This window comes from Manihot esculenta, chromosome 3 (genome assembly GCF_001659605.2).
Source record: "Manihot esculenta cultivar AM560-2 chromosome 3, M.esculenta_v8, whole genome shotgun sequence".
Taxonomy (NCBI): Eukaryota; Viridiplantae; Streptophyta; class Magnoliopsida; order Malpighiales; family Euphorbiaceae; genus Manihot; species Manihot esculenta.
Window position 1 is genome coordinate 4,299,013 of NC_035163.2, and position 20,236 is coordinate 4,319,248.

The 20,236-nt window shown below is 29.5% G+C and overlaps 1 protein-coding gene across 1 annotated transcript; it reads right to left on the reverse strand.

The window, feature by feature from the left end:
- Positions 1-14,307: 14,307 nt before the first annotated feature.
- Positions 14,308-19,803, reverse strand: LOC110610497 (histone deacetylase 2). Its single transcript, XM_021750429.2, has 13 exons — positions 19,495-19,803; positions 19,342-19,397; positions 19,105-19,222; positions 17,964-18,026; positions 17,486-17,554; positions 17,244-17,410; positions 17,051-17,115; positions 16,925-16,971; positions 16,720-16,764; positions 16,577-16,627; positions 15,874-15,963; positions 15,098-15,185; positions 14,308-14,516 (listed from the first exon to the last, which is right to left on the reverse strand). The coding sequence occupies exons 1-13, from the start codon at positions 19,729-19,731 to the stop codon at positions 14,425-14,427; spliced, it is 1,188 nt and encodes a 395-aa protein (XP_021606121.1). The 5' UTR covers positions 19,732-19,803; the 3' UTR covers positions 14,308-14,424.
- Between the last annotated feature and the right edge of the window lie 433 nt (positions 19,804-20,236).

The window sequence follows — 20,236 nt, forward strand, 5'->3', positions numbered from 1 at the left end:
GAAGATGGGTAGAGATTATTTATATTTAATATTGAGAGTAATTGACAGATATGCCCTTGGCAATTCGACATGTCAGAATATTATTAAAAGTTAAGGTTATTGAGTTCAGTTTTGAATAGGAATCAAATTTTAATTTTAATTGAAATAAGTTTAATATGTTTTTTTTTATTTGGTAAGATTTAAGGAAGTGTTCCCTGAAATAAAAGCTATATTGGGAAAGTGTAGAGTGAAAATGGTAGGTTATCTTTTGGGAAGATGACAAAAGACAATGCTAGAAGAGGGAGCTATTACCAAGGAGCTAACCATTCTCTACACAAAACTCTGCGTTTCTTAATTTATTAGTCTACACCTAATAAATAAATAAATTTAATTATCAGTTAAATAAGGAAATGGTTGCTGACGACAGATAATAATAATAAGAGGGAGATGATTGGGGAATGCAACGGCAGTTGAGAGATAGTATGAAAATATCCAATTTTGGTGGGGAAGAGGGAAATAAGGAAAAAGACAAAGATGGAAAGGGTATTGTCACCATCATTGAACAGAGAAGCTGGAGATTCGTGGATCATGTGACCTCTCTAACAACCCTCTCTTAAACTCCGCTTTGCTGGATTTTTTTCCCCTTATGGCCCTTTCACTATTTTTTTTCTCCCTCCCACTTTTTTTTTTTTCAAAAATAAGATTATATTAACACATCAATTGGTACAAAGTCAAGGAAAAAAATTATAAAATTCAAACCCATAGGGAAAAATGGTTGAAAAGCCCACATAATGATAAAATTTAATATTAACTTATCGGTTATAATTCGAACTTTTTTAATTAACAAAATCCTTTTAAATTAACAAAAAGATATTGTCGGTCATTAATTCAAATCCGTTTGAATTAGTAAAACCCTTTTGAATCGATAAAATGAATATCGCCACCGCCAATGTCACCGCTCAAATTCAACAAGACGATAAAAAGGATAGATAAAAAAAGTTTTGTCAACACAAAATCAATTAAAAATTTTAATAAATTAAACATAAAAAAAGTTAAAAAAATAAACTTTATAGAGAAAAATCATATTGAGTTGAAGAGAAACTAAAGAATCGAGGTAGGACTCCAAAATCTCTCAAGAGTATATAGTTTTAGAGGATGGAAAAACTAGTATGGATTTCGTTAGTGTTCTTAAAAATACATTCCATATAAAAGAACCTTTGGATCACAGAAATAAGCTCCCTTTTCTATCGGCAAAAACTTGAAAGATTGAGAGCACGATAAGAAGAATGACCAAAACCACCATTCAAGCAAAGGTATAGAAATTTTAGGTTTAAAGTAAATAAAAACAAACATTGAAAGAGATCCTGCAAAAATCAAAATTAACAAAGGAGAAAAAAAATGAACACATAGGTATCTCTTTTCCTACCTAGAAGGATGGAGCTCAAAGAAACTCATGCATGTAAAAAGAAGAGAGACTAGAAGTACATCTCAGTGAAGGAAACCCTCTCCAAGACCAGAACAAATTTACTAAAATTCAAAGAAATATAAATATTTACACTCAATTAATATAATTAGTATTGTCAAAACGTATTCGAATCTGCGAACAGTTCGAAATCGCCTGTATTTTTTAGATCTGAATAAGAGATTTAAGATCTATTTTCAAAATACACTTTTTTATTCGGCCCATTTTGAGAGTAAGCCTACATAGACCGAACTGGATAGGTTCATAGACTGTCCATTATTTAGATGACTATTCAGTAATTTTATTTTGTTATTTGGAAGATTTTAATAGATTTTATTTAGATTTTAATTTAATTATATGTTAAGTTATTTTTCTTTTTATTTGAGAGTTTTAAATTTTGTTAAAACTATGATTTTTTATTACTTATGCATCATAGTAATTATAATATCTAGTTAAATTAATAGAAAAAATATAGAGTTAAAACTTATTTCTTAATTATAGTGTCTTTCTTATTTGTTTATTAAGTTGACTATAAAACTTTTCTAACTTTAGTTAATAGATAGAGTTTAATTAATTTTTTTTAATCTCAATCCAAAAATAAAAAAAAAAAGAGATATATTGGTGTCTGTTCGCAGACTAACTTAGTCTAAATATTAAAGGTGTATTTTTCCGCACAAGTTAACAACACTCATAGATTTGAGCTGATGGAAATAATTTGAATTCTGTTAAGCAATTATTTCAATTTAGAAATATATGATAAGTTTTAAAATTAAAATTTAGACATTTATATAATTATTATCACTAGCTTATTGACCTTTCATGGCAAATTTAAACATCAATTTGAAATTTATAAATATTTATGAGTGTGTTTATAATTTATGATATTTTGTAATAGGATTGTGAAGTTATTATATTTATAACTTTAAATAGTTTTATAGTGTATAAGGGGTTTTAAGTTTAAAGAATGAGATGACATGACGCGAATTTCTCTTTTTTAATAAAATGTCTCAAGTTTGAACGTTGTCGGGTATGAAACACTTTTAAAAATTTAAAAGGAATGCTTTGCTTTATTAATGGATATGTCCTGTGTGAATTCGAATTAATTTAACTAGTAAATTTCAGATACAGAAGGATTTATATAAAAAAATATAAGAGATTTTTAAAATTTATACGGGATCAAACTTTTTTACAAATTAAGTTTAAAAGTAGAAGTATATATTTGAGATGCATAGGTATATCTTACATTCTTGATTTTTATACATTTATTAAAACACCATTGTTATTTTTATTATTGAAAGACTGTTTTTAAATAATCATTTTTTATTATAATTAGTTGTTGATGGCTCATATTTTGCATGAGTTTATTTATTTTTTAGTAAAAGTTATTTAATAAATTATTCAGAAAATAGTTTGTCTTAATTATTATAAATTTAAGTAGAATACACTTCCTTTTTTCTAAATAATGCAAGTTGTATTTATTATAGTCATAAAAATAAATTATATAAAAATTAAATAGTAATTTTTTAATTTTATTTTATTAAATAAAAATAAAATTATTTTTGTATATATATATATTATTTTCTTATTTTCCCCAATTCGAAGATGAGGTAATAAGGTGAAATAGAAGAAGACAGAAGAGACTGTCCAATCAGAAATAGGGGAAGCTTTTGTCTGATTGTGTGAGTAACATAACATGGAGATCTCTGTTGTCTGAATTGGCCTTCACTTCGCTGCTCCTTATATGGAAATTTGAGGATTCTTTTTTTAAAACTATTTTAATCATTGCTTCCACTTTCAGCATTGCCTCTTGTCTTCTTCTGCCCGCCCCTAACGTTCTATTGAGTGCGTGCCCTTTTATTTTTATTATTTATTTTCTTAAAAAATTTTATTATAGTAAAAGAAAAAAATTATTATATCTTATGTTTTTTAAAAAATTCACTAATTAATTTAATTTTTAAATAATATATTAAATTATGTTTAATATTTTAAAAATTTTATTATTTAATTATTTTACTAAATTTAATCATTAAATATTATAAAATAATTTAAAATATCTTTCATATTAATTAATAAATATTTTTATAAAATTAAAAAAATTTTATATTAAAATTAAATTATAATTTTATACATCTCAACTACATTTTTTCTCCTTTCCCTCTTTCTATTTTAATTTGAGTTTTATAGATATCAAATAATTTGGGGATTGATTCTTCCATAATAAATAATTAAGGTGTGTTTAAAACGTTCTAAGATTTTTGCTTTTTATTTTTTAAAAAATTAAAAACAGTTTTTTAAATTTTTATTATTTACTTCTTAAAAATTATTTTTTTATAATAATAAAATAAAATTATATTTTATAATTAATTGAACGAAAGTGTATTTTAAGAAAAATGAATTTGATTAATGAAATTGAAATTTTGAAATGATTAATAATAAAATGATAAAAATTGCAAAGAAAAATAAGGATTTAATAGAATATGTAATAAGAAATTAATATTTATAATTTTCCGTTTTAATTTCTTTCTTTTAAATTTTTTAATAAATAGTAAAAATAAAAATACAATACTATTAATTAAATATTTTTTTATTTTTTTATCAAATAAAAAATTAAAAATCAAAACGAAAATGAATGAATCTTGAATTTTTAGTGTAACTTTGATTTTGTGTTAATTTAGTTTAACAGATTTAATATTTTTTGCAATTGCCAGGTGAGCCGTATTCGGTTGAAACTGAAAAAATCGATCGAATTGAATTAATTTAAAAATTTAGTTCGATTTTTTATTCAATTCGGTTCAGTTTAATTTTTAATTTCAGAAATTTCATTATTTCGGTTTGGTTCGATTTTGATCAGAAAAAATCAAAAAAATCAAACCAAATCGATTAGTGATAATAATATATTATTTTCAATAATATATAGAAATTAAATTATATTAAGATTAAAATATTTTAATTAAATTTTAAAATATTAAAAATAAAGTGTAAAAAATAAAAAATTTATTAAAAATCAAAACCGATTAAACTGAACCGAATCAAACTGAATCAGATCAATTCGATTCGATTCAGTTTTTGATCAAAATCGATTCGGTTTAATTTTTATAAATACTAAAGTTTTGATTTTCGATTTATTCGATTTAATTTGATTTTAAATCAAACCGACCGAATCCTCACCTCTACCAAAGGCAACAATCTGAATAACTTATTATAATTAATATATTTTAGGTGGTTAATAAATTTAACTTATTATAATTAATATATTTTAGGTGCTTAATAAATTTAACTTATTATAATTAATATATTTTAGGTGTTTAATAAATTAGGTGTAACGGTTATCGTTGGTTGTAATATGATTAATAACTATATATATTAATTTTTTATATTAAAGAGAAAAATTAAAATTATTATATAACTTATTACATAATATGTGTAATAATTAAAAATATAATTTTAAAATATAATTTTTTTTCATTCTTATATATTATTTTTAAGCATAAAATAATTACCATTATAACTAATTTAATTATTATTTATAGTTATTTTATGATTATCTATTATGTTTTGTAATTTTAAATAGTTTATTAATGTAAAATTTTTTATTTAAAAAATTATAATAAATAAATTTTAAAAAGAATAATATAATCTAAATAAAAAATAAAATTAAAATAATTATTAAATAATAAGAAACCACTCTAGTTGTAGAATTGATTTAAAATACAACCGATAAGCTCATATCAATTGTCTATTAACTATCCGCTGATCCTATAAATTGCTTATTAAACACTTTGATTTAGCTCTTTACATATCTGTCAACTACCGGCTGCATCTAACAGTTAAATCAAAATACTTAGCAAAATTTTAACTTGTGAAATATATAATTATAAATAATATATTTTTATCTTTTTATAATTATAGTTTCACTTTTTAATAATTAAATTTTAGATTTTTCCAAGATATATTGTTTGCTTATGTATTCTGGTTGCATTAATGCCCTGGAGTTGATTTTGATAAAAAGGATAATAAGAAGTTTGAGAAAAAAAAAAAAAAAAGGAGAGAAGAAATTAACCAGAAGAAAAAGAATTGAAAAAGGAAAATGTCTTGTTTGATTTGGATGAATTCTGTAAAATTTTATAAAGTTAAATTGAATATATATATTTTTTATAACAAAATAAAAAAAATAAAATTACGACAGAGTCATCATAAATAGAAGAAATAATAGACGAAATTACTTCTTTCATCTACACACATAACTCATCGTATCTCGAACTTGTTTTTATTGAAAATAAATAACAGTAATGTTAGACCAATGCACAAAAGATCAAGAACATTTTTTCAAAGCAAAAGCAAGAAGAACACAATCCTGAAGTAAAGAATCAAGTTCAATTTGAGAAAAATACTGAAATTGGAGAAATTTAATAACCTGTAAGCAATCTGATTCAATTTTCAATCTTTAAAAACTAAGGTCCTATGCCAATATGAATTCGAATAATAATGCTTTAGTCTCACAGACCGCCAGCAGCCAGTGTCCCTGTTCTCTTCAAGCAGCAGATGTCATTACATCTCCTCGTGAATCACGAAAAACAACCAAAACACACAAAACTCTCAATAATGGTGCTGGCGTCAATGTTCATCTTAATGTTTTCCAATGCGAGAGCACACCAACCACTGTCAGGAGCCACCAATGGACATATTTCAGTCGGAATAAAAAGTAGTTGAAGAAAACATTCATGCATACCATTGGTGTGAGCATGAACTATCTTACAGAAAACGATTCTCCTTCAAAAAGCAATATGTTATGTGCATGTCAAATATGGTAACATGTATATGCAACACGTGAAAGTGATTTTTCGCCACTAACCGCTAAAAGCCCCATCCACCATTGCTTGAAACTGGTCACATTGATCCCACATACCCACAGAAGACAATCCCTATAATATATCTCCTGACTTGTCACACAATCTTGACAAAGATGAACTCCAGTTTCTAATAAACAACATAGGGCACATGTCATATCTATATATTAGATAGCCTAGTACCAAGAAGAGAACGAATTGGTAGAATATTCAATGCAGCTTTCCAGATAAAGTTCACAACTTTAGGTAAGATAGAGATCGACCAAATAGCCTTCCACAAACATTTCTCACCATTATTTAAGGAAGAAGATGAGACATCCTAGTTTACATACTTTAGCGAGAGATCTACTCGATAACCACTTTTGACAATGTACCTCCTATGAGAACCATAATGCCAGACCAAGGAATCTGGGCGAGGGAAAGCACCCAATAGAATCATCTAAATTCGCTTCATATCTACAGGATATAAGACAGTTTCCACCATAGACTGATTCTACGAATGCCTATCAGCATCAATCAAACTGGATACCTTCGCATCAGTTGGCAATAGACAAGTTGGGGGTGATAACTTGGAAAGTAGACTGTTGCAGTATCTAAGAATCTATCCAAAGACCAACTCACTTACCTTTGCCAATCTGCCATCGCAAATCATAAGTTAAACCTCTCTCCCATATAATATACTCTACCATATGTAACTAGGACAGGAACCAACGGAAGCCTCTAAAAAGGAACAACGTGGATAGTATTTAGCCTTCAAAGTATGGGCTAAAGAAAAATATGGATATTGTAGCAGCTGCCATTCTTCTTTTGCAAGCAGAGTCTTTTAAAATATTCAAAGTCTTGAAATCCTAAATCACCCTCCTCCTTTGGTGGACATAACTGTTTCTATGAACAAAGATGCATTTTTCGTTCACTACCTCATTGACCCAATAAAAGTGACTAATTATCTTACGAAGCTCTTCACAAAATGAAACCGACAGGCGAAAATATTGCATGGCATAATTGGGAATAGCTTAAACCATTATTTTAATAGGAACATCCTTAGTTGTTGTTGACAAAAATTTATACTTCCACCCATGCAATTGAGCCCATAACTTATCTTTGATATGTCAAAACACGTCCCATTTTGATCTACCGATAGACGTGGATAGGCCTAAATACAAATCATGATGGACAACCACCCGAACACCTAACATGGAAGATACCAAATGAACTAACCCTAATTGGACATGTGCGAACACAATCTCAGATTTGTGCAAATTAATCTTCTGACCAGACAATGCCTCATACCGCTGCAAAATAGTTGTCACTGTAGCAACTTCAGAAGTAGTAGCATGCAGAAGGAGTAGACTATCATCTTCAAATAATAGATGGGTAAGTTTTGAAGCACCTCTATACATTCTTAGACCCTATAAAGAATCATTGCATACTACCTCCTGTAGTAAACTTGTTAAGCCTTTTGTACATTATAGAAACAGATAAGGGGATAATATATTGCCTTGTCGTAAACCACGCAACGGTCAAAATGGCCCCATAGGGCTTCCATTAACTAGAATGGAGTATGATACAAATGTGACACAACACATAACTAATAAGGCTCAAACTTCTGCAAACCGCAGCCTTTGCATAATTGCCTCTAGAAAAGTCCATTCAACTTGATCATAAGCCTTAGCCATGTCCAACTTAAGTGACATTAGTGGTCTACAAGAAGGTCCTCATGTTTTCATATGATGAAATGCTTCAAAAGCTACAAGCACATTACTTGTGATCAACTCATCAGGTATGAAAGCACTCTGTGATTCATCCACCACATTGGTCAACAAACCTTTCAATCGATTAGCAATACATTTAGAAATAATTCTAAAGATAACATTACACAAAATTATCGATCAAAATTCACCAATAAATTGGGGGTTTGAACCTTTAAAATGAGACAGATATATGTATGATTTAGCTCTAACGGAATAGACCCGCTATGCAAAATATCACACACTAATCGAACCACATTCCCACCAATAACAGAGGCAATTCATTTGGGCCCGGTGCCTTTGTCGGATGCATCTGTTTAACAGCACTGAAAACCTCATCTACTGAATACGGTCGTGTTAGTACTAAATTCATCTATTTTTTTTATAACATTTGTAGGAACAAAATTCAAATGGTATGGAGTAGAAACAAAGGAACCGGCAATAAAGAGCTCCTTCTAGAAATCCACAATATGTGCCTCCAAATACCCGTCCCGTAATTCATTTTTGTTGGCATCAAATAAATAGTGTATAATATTATTCTTTTTGCGACTAAATGCCATAGAATGAAAGTATATGGTATTGTGGTCCCCTTCCTGTAACCATAATTTTCTGGAACGTTGGCACCATATTATTTCCTCTCGCAAAGAGATTTCTGTCAAATCCAATTTCAAATTTACCTGGCTCTGCAAAGCTTCTTCATCATCCTTCTTTCTAGCAACTTCCAACTAAATGGTAATATTTTGTTTCTGTCGCCCAAGATGACCAAAGGAAGACGATTCCAGCATTTTAACCCCTCAGTACATACAACCACCTTCCTTGACCAACTACCAGCTGCCTCCCCAAAACCTACACTTTGCCAATAGTCATGCACAATTGCACAACATGAATTATCTCGAACCCATATTGCTTCAAATCGAAAACGCGAGCTCCCTCGAATAGGAAGAGCCATATTAGCATCCAACTCCAACAAGATTAAAAGATGATCAAAACATGCCCGAAGCAAATGAATAACCATAACATTAGGAAACAAATCGCACCATGAAGTGCTAGCAATAGCCCAATCCAAGCATTCTTCTATAAAACTTAAACACGAACGTTCATTATCCCATGTAAATGGATACCCAAAAAATCCTAGATTATACAATCCTATTTCATAAAGCACTCCTTGAAAAGCATCAACATATTGTGTTGGTCGAGAAGTCTCGCCCATCTTTTCTGAGTGATAAAGAATCTCATTGAAACCACCCACATAGACCCATGAAAAACTATCTCGTATATGCAAATCACATAATAGTTGCCAAGAACGATGCTTATGATGCATTCAAACCAGCCGTACAATCCAGTAAAATGCCAAGTAGTCATTGTACTAGCCCCAATCAGGAAATCCACATGATGCTGAGAATATGATGACAAGGTCAAAGAAAGAGGTAGATTAGAGACAAGCCAAACCACCACCCCAATGAATTTCTTGAACCATAAACATGTGTTGAAAGGCCAAAACAATCCATATAAACTCCATCCTATGTTCATTAACACGTATTTTCATGAGAAATAAAATATCAGGAACTTGACACTAACATAAGCGCCTTAGACGATAACTGCCAAGGAGTTTTCGAGCTCTCGACAGTTGTAGATTAAGAGTTTCATTGTTGTAGGGGACCCTGGCCCTTGCTAGTAGTAGCCTTTGTAATATCATCATTCAAAACTAAGCATATACGCTTCACAAAAGTAGTAGTTGTGGCTGGGAAATCAAAAGAGTAATAATGAAAGTCAAGCTTCCCTATTAACTATTCAAGGCGTGGAGAACATAAGATGGGGTGTGCAGTGCCATTTAGAGGTTTGGACAAACTAATCAACGTCCGACCCTATACTAGCAATCCCAATTAGAACAGATATAGAAGTAACACCAGAATTTACCCCAACATGTTGAGAGGCTCTTTCTTCCTTACCTACGTTTTCAATAGGCAATGGTTGCATAGGTAAAGGCTAGTGTAAATTTAATTTTGCCAACATCGCATAACAACTCATTCACAGGAGAAAGAGTTACCTCATTAGATGTTTGGCCATTATTTTTGCAGTGACCAAGACTATCACTCAGAGCCCTCAATTCAGATACTAACTTAGCTTCTTTCTCCTTCTCCACTTGACTCCTTAACTGAAAAAGTTTATTAGGAACACTGTAGAGCTAGTCACCATATTACAATTCCTCTCCTACGCTGCCTGTTTCACAATCATTATGCACATATCCCATAATTCTACTACTATAACAAAATTTTGAGAGGCGCTCATAACGTAACTGTATCTATTTAACCTCACTTGATGCCAGCTTCAACAGTACCCCTCGTCGGAGAGGTTTATAAATCGAAATAGCCATAGAAAATGCAATGCCTTCGCCCATCTAATACCATCAGCATCATCAGTTTTAATGAACTGTCCAATTAGTTGGACAATTACCTTTGTAGTGGATGGAGTAAAATAGCTAAAGGAGACACCATAAGCCCTTACCTAGAATTGACAATCAGAAAATTTGATAGCTTCAAGAGTATCAAACTCCTTTATATCACGCAACACAATCAATTGGTCATGGAAATACTTCAGTCCACCCTTCTATACGAAGCGTTTGTCCTTTTCATAAAAAAACTAGAACACAAATACATTATTACCAAGCTGATGAAATCCACAACTCTTTTGCTGCTTCCAACTACAGATCATGGTGACACGAAATGTAAGTACATTAAAATTCTTTTTCATTAGCACCATGCCAATAAAACACAAAAATATTTTAGTTTGTTGCAAAATAGAACTTTCAGAATTTCTAAAGATAGCAATCACCACCTCCTCCTCGATAGTAAGATGTAACGCAGATGTTGGCAACTCTATGCATGCAGACTAAGAAGGACAAAATATCAAAAAAATCGAGAAACCCTAGCCTGCAAACGTAAGGAGAAAGAAACCCTAGCAAGAGTGGATTACATCTTACTGCAAGAAATTGTGGGCTTAAATTGAATATTATTATGTATTAAAAAATAAATATTATTATTTATTTTTTTATAAAATAAATATAAAATTTTAATTCTAATAATTATACTAAAAATAAACTAGATATAATCAAATTGAAAAAGTAAAAATAAATGGACTTCAAAAACTGAAATTTAAAGTAATGAATTTTAACTTCAAAATTATATTTCATTGGCAAATAAATTTTTAAATTTATAAATCCTACTTGGAACATTATAATTTAATTATTTTAATTAAAAAACCACTTTAAAAAAATAAAATAATTATACATGATTATTTAAGAAATTTCAATTAAATTCTTATGTAATGTTTTTCCAAATAGTGCCTCTTGCATAGTTTACGGGTTACGCTATTGTACTTAGGTGAAAATAGAGTAAATTTTTTTTATTTAGTTCAATTAAATTCAAAAGACTTAAATTAATTATAAATAAAACAGATCATCAGTTTGACCGACTTTCAAGTCAAAATATAAGGATTTTGGACTTTAGACTCCTTTATAATGATTGATTTAGATAGCAAGAGAAAATTATTTTCTAAACTTGGTTTGTACTTTATTTTAATATAAATTATTTATTTTTGAGTTCATATGGATAAATTATTTTAGTATGTATTTTTTTTATAAATACTTAGCGATATAAATAAATAAATTTTTTTATAAAAAAATATAAAATTCACTTAAATATATTTTGATTGAATTTACTGGTGAGTATTTGGTCGGTTCGTTTAAAATCGAACCGAACTAAAAAAATTAAAAATTAAAATTTTAGTATTTATAAAAATCAAAACTAATCAATTTTAATCAGAAATTTAATCAAATCAAATCAGTCTGATTCGATTCAATTTGATCAGTTTAAATTTTTAATAAATTTTTTATTTTTTACATTTTATTTTAGTATTTTAAAATTGAATTAAAATATTTTAACTTATATGATCTAATTACTCTATATTATAAAAAATAATATACTATTATCCTTAATCGATTTGAGTTTTTTAATTTTTTTTTTGATTAAAATTCAATCGAACCGAAATAATAAAAAATTTTAAAATTAAAAATCGAATCGAATCAAAATGAATAAAAAATAAAACTAAAATTTTAAATTAATTCAGTTCAATCAATTTTTTCAATTTAAACCAAATACTGCTCATTCAAGTGATATCCAGCAAAGTCCGCTTGTATGGACAGCAATATCTAACTTATATAATTATTTGTTTTTATGACCCATGATCCAGTAACAATAAAGGCCTGTAGGCCCAATAAAAGAGAGACAACAAGAAGCCCTAAAAGCTATAGGCCCAGTCCAGAAACCTTGACTCGAAGAAAAGAAACCGGATGGTAGCAATCCTAGGCTAGAACCCGGTCTTCTCCGAGCTGCTTTGGCCACCAGTAAAACAGTCAAGAAAATCTCCTGCATCAGTAGTCATAAAGTCTGAGGAGTTGAAGAGAGCACTATCAGCCATATGCAACCTAAAGAATCAACCCAAGAGCAAAGCAAACAAGAAAAGCAGATGATGATGAGGAGATGAGATTTACAGAGAACCATCATCGAGGTCAAGGGTTATCTGCTATGAGGCCGATTAGATCAGCTGCATGTGTATAAGACTGATTTTCAAGCGGAGCACCGTTGCCAAGCAACACTAGACATGTGGGCCTAACCAATGGACCCAATTACTTCTAGTTTGGGCCTTTGGACTAATTCTAAGGCTATGAGATAAATTGGCTATTATTTCTTGTATAGATTCAATATTATATTATATATATATACATATAGAATAATTAAAATTTTATTTTGCATATATAATTATTCGAGAAATTTTTAAATGAATTTAGATCACCATAAATCCAAGATATATTGAAGTATAATAAATTACTTCTCAATAAGCAAATTTTCAAAAAATACCTACAATATAATAAATTAAAAGGAAAATTCTTAAATGTTCTGAAAAGTTATATTTTTTAGTATATTTATTCTAACTAAATAAGGTTTAAATCGAATTTTATAATTTATAACGTATTATAGTAGTTCACAAATTTGGGAATATTTTTAGGCTTATAAATAATATCATTAAAAAATTTTATTATTTATTTTTAATTCAATTAAAAAGCCATTAATAAAAAATTATTAAAATTGCATTAGAAATTATTTTGGTTAAATCAAAATTTTCTTGAAATGGAACAACCGTTTTTGGTATAATATGAGTTGATTTGAAGATGTTTTTATTATTTTTAATCACAAATAATTTTTAATATCATTATGGCAGAGACTTTTGGACCATAGAAAATATGAGTTTTTCTTTTTTGGAATTTTAAATAAAATTAACTGTAAAACAATTGGTTTACTGAAAATATTTTATGACATAAAAGAAGAGAAAAATGAAAGAAAATTATATATCTATATAATGACATTTGCAAAAACTTTTGTTTTGTCATGAAAGTTAAACTTGTATTTGTTTAACAAAATTATCGACATTTATTAAATGGTTTTATACCTTTAGAGAAATTATTAATATTTGTTATTGAAGAAAATTATAGTTTATTCACAATAATTTAAAAAAATTAATTAGTTGATTTTTTTAATTTTAAAAAATACATTAAATCATTTTTATAATTTTAAAAAATTTATTAATTAATCTTTTAAAAATATTTTAAAAAATTTATTAATTGATCTTTTAAAATTTTAAAATATCTATTAATTAATCTCATCATATTTGAGTTTAAATTTTTTTTTATAATTTTTATTAGTTAAAATTAATAAATAAATAAATTATTAAATTTTTTAAATTATAAAAAATATTTTAATATATTTTTTAAAATAAAAAAATTAATTAATAAATTCTTTTATAATATATGGTCTAAATAGTAAATTTATTATTATTATTATTATTATTATTATTATTATTATTATTATTATTATTATTATTATCAACACTGATAAAAGATTAAATAAACTAAAATTTTAATTCATCAAATTATAAATTAAATTATAAAGAAAACTCAACCGAATCGATTTGAGCTTCATCTAACGATTTTTGAAATTTTGTATTTAATTTGTATTAAATTTTGTATTTTTAATTTTAATTTAAAGTCTAATAATAATTAATTAAAGATCAAACTGGTCGTCAAGTGTAGTTTAGTTGATTTTGTAGACGAAAGTCAAAGATTTTCGCCTATTTACTGTTGTAAATTATTTCTGTTATATACGAATTTAAAATTTCAGATTATATGGATGATTTTAGTATGAATGAGATAAAAGAATTCAAATAAATGGAGAGATTGTCTTATATACAATCAAAATTATCTGAATAGTAGGGAACAAAAGAGGTTTTGCTATTCATGTAACAGAAAAAGATAACCTATATAGCAGTTGAATTTTCACCTGCAACGGTTTAAATCAATCAAACACTTCTTTGAGAGGTTTACTATTGAATCTGCAATAACTCTAGCACTGCTCTTCATATAACCACCTGAAACAAGAAAAAAAATTAAAAATCCATTGGCAGAAAATAATCCAAGAATAGCCAAGATATCAGATATTCAATCTTGAATATCCCATATGGATCAAAGATATACCCAACAAAATCTGAAATATATTTGAATCTACTTTGGCATTAATGCATTAGGGCACTACATGAAATATCGCTTTCGTCCTCTAGAATTGAGGAAAGCATGAAAAGACCTAGTTCTTTGCCAATTCAATATACCAGACAGGTTTAGCTGCCATGAATCTGCAGAGTTTCAGGTTTTATCTATCCAAAAGTGAAAGAGATTTCCTGGGACATCTTAATGCAATTTGAGCAATTTGCAGTTTTCCTATAGATGAATTAGTTAGAATAAAGCCTGGTGGGGTTAAGTGACTAAGAAGCCAATATCTGGTCTGCCAAATTGATAAGCACTAAAGAATAAATATCGAGTTCAAAAGACAATTCTTTGTTATGAGCCATTTTTTCTCCTGAACTCGGATAAGGAACATGTGAGCTCAAATAAAAGCAGATGCAACTTTCAAGTATCGAAGCTAATTTCAAGATTCTTAGAAATATCATAGGACCTGATGTCAGCATGACAAGAGGAGCATTCCTTTCACGGGCAAACCTGAAAACCTTCTCGTCCCTGGCAGTGATTCCATCAGGACTGACCTGCACCAGTCAATGGTAAACACAATATAAATTTCTCATGTTGCTAACATCCTTTATAATATTTGAGAAAGAATTAATATTAATTTTCAGTTATTCTGGTTTTTGGTTTTCTTTTGTTTTCTTACTTATTCAATTAATGAATAATTTGTTAATAAAAAAGGAAAAGTAAATTATTCAATTTATTCAATCACTGCCATCACAAAAATTTTAAAAATCTCCTTTCCATGAGGTTATTTATAATTCTGTATTTGATAGTGACAGATCACTAAGGATTAAAACTTTTAGTATCTGAGACCTATAGATTTGACCTCATCAATTAAAACTATATGAAACCTACGTAAGTTATAATTCAAACTAATAAACAACATATGTCTTGAGAGTTACGACCTCTTCCTGATTATTCATCCAAATAAACCACTATATGAAGCTTATTATTATTTTTTCCAATTTTCCACAGATCATCAGAAGGGGAAAAAATAGATGACTAAATTTCTATTGTTTTCTTGTGAAAATGCATTCTCAATTAAGGCAAATTCACTCAATTAGAAAATGTCAGATAGCTCAGACACAGTAAGTTGTTCGTGTAGAATGTAGCTAAGGTCATAGGTGTTGCACTCGTACATGAGCATTTAGGTAATTTGATATCAAATTATACTTTCCATGGAAACAGGAAATAAGGTGATGGTACCTTCAGCCTGCCTAGTGGATCTCCATCTAAGATATCAGTTCCAGCATTGTAGACCACCAATTCAGGATCAAACTTTTTTTGATCAGCAAGCTATATTCAGATCTAGTAATCATTAATTTCACATGAAGATAATTATGATGAAAAATTAACATTAATAAAAATAGATAGCCTATCTGTTCCAGACAATCAGTTAGCAAATTTAAACATAAAACAACAAAAGTCTAGAGATAATGTGAGAATAAAATGAGGTATATTGGAAGTTAACATTTAAGGGCACAAGCACTAAAGTAAAAATGCATGCCTAAGAACTATGAAGTAAAGACATCATGTGCTGCTGCACTAAAATTAACTAAGCTGAAAAGGAACATTTATAGGTGTTGGAGTTCTTTCAAGCTTGTTTTAAATTGTTAATTGTAAATTGTGTATAGAAATAATAGAGAAAGAGAGAGAGAGAGAGAGAGAGAGAGATGTTCCAGGCAGTACAAGGATGACGAGTGAAAACAACAAAAAGACATAATTCAAAGGGCCCTGTAATTTTCTAGACAAGGCACATAAAATATCAGAGAATATGACAATATGACAACATATAGCACATAAGTTCCAAGGTTTCCTTGTTAAAGCAAATTGAAAAGCTTATTTTCAATTGTGAATGAAACAGTCCAGCAGAGAATAGAGGCAAAGCACACAACAGACAACTGTATACCTCAAGTGCTTCATCTAATTTCCTCAAGTACACATTTGTTGTGGTCCCACTCTGCTCAATTGTAGGAACAAAGAAGCATTACATTGGAACAAGGAAAAAACAGCTACAAACATTTTTAAAAATAAAACAGTAAAATGACTTACAGCTACTTCAACTTTCTGATCAATGTATCTCCTTGCCTCAAAATCCTGTTAAACAACAATCACACGGAAGTAAGCAACCATCATATAACAGTAAGCATAATCTGTTACATGATATCCACTGTAATGCTAAAACAATCAGAGAGAGTGACAAACGGAACAGGGTAAAATGAGAACCAGTAAACAAGTTTGAGTCTGTGCAACTTACAAATGGATATATTCCAGGGTTATACATATCCAGAATATAGACTCGGCCTTCCATTAAAAATGTCAAAAGCTATCAGTCAAAAACAAAAGTCAAATGCAAGCACCATGAGAAAAAAAGAAACCATACTGTCATTGGAAAAGTCCATCTCATGGCCATTTCCTTGATGTGCATCAAGGTCAATTATCATCACCCTGCAAGTTGTCACATATGATGAGTGCAGTCCATTCATGAAAGATAGTTATGAACTGAGACTATGACTGTATGACATCAACAGAAAAAGCAAAAACAGCATCTATTTCATCTAAGCTGTATTCATTACCTTGATATATTCAACCGGACAAAGGCAAAATGTATACAAAGAGAAATGTCTGCATAAGCACAAAAGCCACCTCCTTTTTCACTAGAACAGTGATGGAACCCTCCTCCGACATTGATAGCCCATCCTTGCTCTTTTGCAAGTTTAGCTGCTAAGATGGTTCCTCCTACCTATAGTATAAAACAATCAGAATATCGCTATAACTAAAACATTGTGAGAAAGCAGAAGGTAAATGATGATTAGACCTGTTTGCGAAATGGGAAAAGAACCTTCTGCTGCACAAGACAATTAGGAAATAGTGCAACGGGAGGAACCTGTGTTTTACATTTTCCAGAATCAGTAAATGATCTTTCAAAAGGCTTGCGCAAATTGCAATTAAATAATTAACTGACCTCAATTAAGTAGTAATACAAAACTAGCTTGGCAATTATATTAATGTTAAGGCATAATACACAATAAAAACTACTAAACCAGAACAGAAGGATAAGGACATGTCAAGGAAAATTGAGACCATGATAATGACATTGTACCAAATCAAAATCTCTTTCATACAATTTATCTGGATTAATTGAGTTACGAGATCCAAAGATACAGACAAGTGATGAAATTGAAGATTATAAAAAATGTTCAAAACAAATAATGGTTAACACTGAGAAGAAAGTCAAGTAAGTAATCATATAGAAGAAATCAGACTTCAGACAGAAAGGGAGAATTATACATCACCTCTATTATCATGGCAACATTTGGACTGCTCTTTAGACTGCTCAAGTAAGATTCTGAATGAACCTGGTAAAGATAACTATTTAGTTAAAAGACATAAAAAATGTTGCCCAATCTTACTCTAATCTCAAATGAACACGACAACCATAAATCAGTGGTGGTTCTTTATCTCTCGAGCATTTTCGAGTGTTCTTTAGAACAATGACCACCAAGCATAGTTGTTAAATGCTCAAGGCGCACCAAGGCGCCAAAGGGTCCTGGAGCCTAGGCGCAAGACGCAAACGTGCGCCTAAGCAAAATAAGGTGCAAAAATAATAAATAAATGAATATGAATAATTATTAAAATTAAAGGAATACAAGGCAATTTTGGTTTATCTACTTTCATAATTATAGAATATTCAACTCTAATGATATGATAAAATTTGTAATTACAAATTATATTTATTTACTTGTAATTTATCTTTAATATTTATAAATAATATAATAATTAATCTAATGGCAGCAAAAAATTATATAACTTTAGTATTGTACAATAGTATGTAATTTCGTTTGATAATACAATGGCATCAACAAGGAATTTTTTGTTATACTTGGGAAGCATAATAGCATAGAAAGAGAGATTAGGGAATCCAAAAGCAAAATCTAAAAGAAGAAAAAAAGAGATGAGGAGGATGAGAAGAATCCAAAAGAAAAAAATAAAGAAAGGAGTAGAAGAAGAATAAAAAACAATTGATCTGGAGGAGCACACAAAGGTAAGTACATGTTCTTTACTAGAAGTGGTTGAATATGCGTTTGAAGTGAGGAAAAAGCCAGCCATATCTGAATAGAGTGCCTGGATTTCCGAGGCGGGCGAGGCGCAAGGTACGCCTGAGTGCGCCTTGGCTCGCCTGGATGCGCCTTTGAATCATAGCCGGGAGTGTCAAGGCGCTGACCTTTGAGCCTGGTGGGCCTCAGGCGCGCCTTTAATAACTATGCCACCAAGGGTTATAGTATAGTGCAGGCTAAAGGTAATTAGTGCAGCTACATAAGCAGAATAGAAAATTATGCCTCAATCTATTGAGTAATCAGTTCTGCAAACACTATGCATGAAATTCATCCAAAACCAAAATAGAGCATGGAAGAATTCAAAAGATGTAGAAACTACCACAAGGAGATCATCCTTTGAAGCTTCCAGAGGTTCAACAATACTATTTTTGTTCAGCACACCATCCACTATGAGAAATCGGCACACACGTCCCCATTTGGATGAATCAAATGGATGCCTACGTTAATGATGCAAATAGCGCAAATTTTCAATCAGAATTCAAAACTAAAAACAGCCAAATATTTACAACTCCAAGCAACAAACACAAAATAAACCTCAAGAAAGAAAAGCTCTTACAGCTTCTCTATGCCAAGAAACGAGATATCATAAGCCGACGAGTAAATAAGCGGAACCTGTTTGATAGAGTATCTAACTCCATAATCAAATTCAATGGAGAATTTGAAAAACAAAAAAGCAAAGAGGCATGTACTGAATGTATTGTAGTGTGACCTTTGAGGGAAGGACGTCGAAGTATAACTTGCTAGAGAGAATACGGTTTCGACGGAGTGTTGCAGCATCCGCGGTAGGTGAGGTGGAAGAAGAAGAAGAGGACATCTTCCGAGAGCGAAAAAAGCGAAATAGAAAATGCGAGAATTTGACACTGGCAATTGTTAGGGCCAAGTATAGCGTTGATTTACCGATGTTCCGAGTAAACTCGGTGGCGATTGCTTTCACTTGGAAAGTCATTTGGGGCGAGTCTGACAAGGTGTGAACTGTGCAGAACAAACGAGAAACTGACAATCGATGCGGTAGAAAAGGCGAGTTTATTTTTGAGAAATTTACTAACCCTGTGGAGGAGTGAAGTAAGATTCTTAAAATATAGAAAATTATTATAAAAGTTCTTATATTTTAATAAAATTAATTAATTTTTAATTTTAATTAAAATATTATTTATACTTTTAAAATAAAACTATTATATCCTTGTAATAAATACTATTAATAAATCTTATTATTTATATATAAAAAAATTTTAAATACCCTCGTTAATAAAACCTCCAACAAAAACCAAATTTTATATTGAAAACTTAATAAAATTATATAAATACCGAAAATCCACGCCCAAATGAAGTTACGGTGAGAGTTAATAGTATTTAGTTTAAATCAAAAAAATTAATTGAATTGAATTAATTTTAAAATTCGGTTTGCTTTTTTATTCAATTTGATTTAATTTTTAATTTTAAAAATTTCAGTT

Excerpts from the sequence above, each read along its gene's own strand:
- LOC110610497 (XM_021750429.2), bottom strand. The coding sequence starts at position 19,731 with ATGACTTTCCAAGTGAAAGCAATCGCCACCGAGTTTACTCGGAACATC. Across the intron at positions 16,628-16,719 it reads ATCAGAAAGTTGAAGTAGCT|AGTGGGACCACAACAAATGT; the intron begins GTAAGTCATTTT and ends ACAATTGAGCAG. Across the intron at positions 15,186-15,873 it reads ATCCACTAGGCAGGCTGAAG|GTCAGTCCTGATGGAATCAC; the intron begins GTACCATCACCT and ends TGACTGGTGCAG.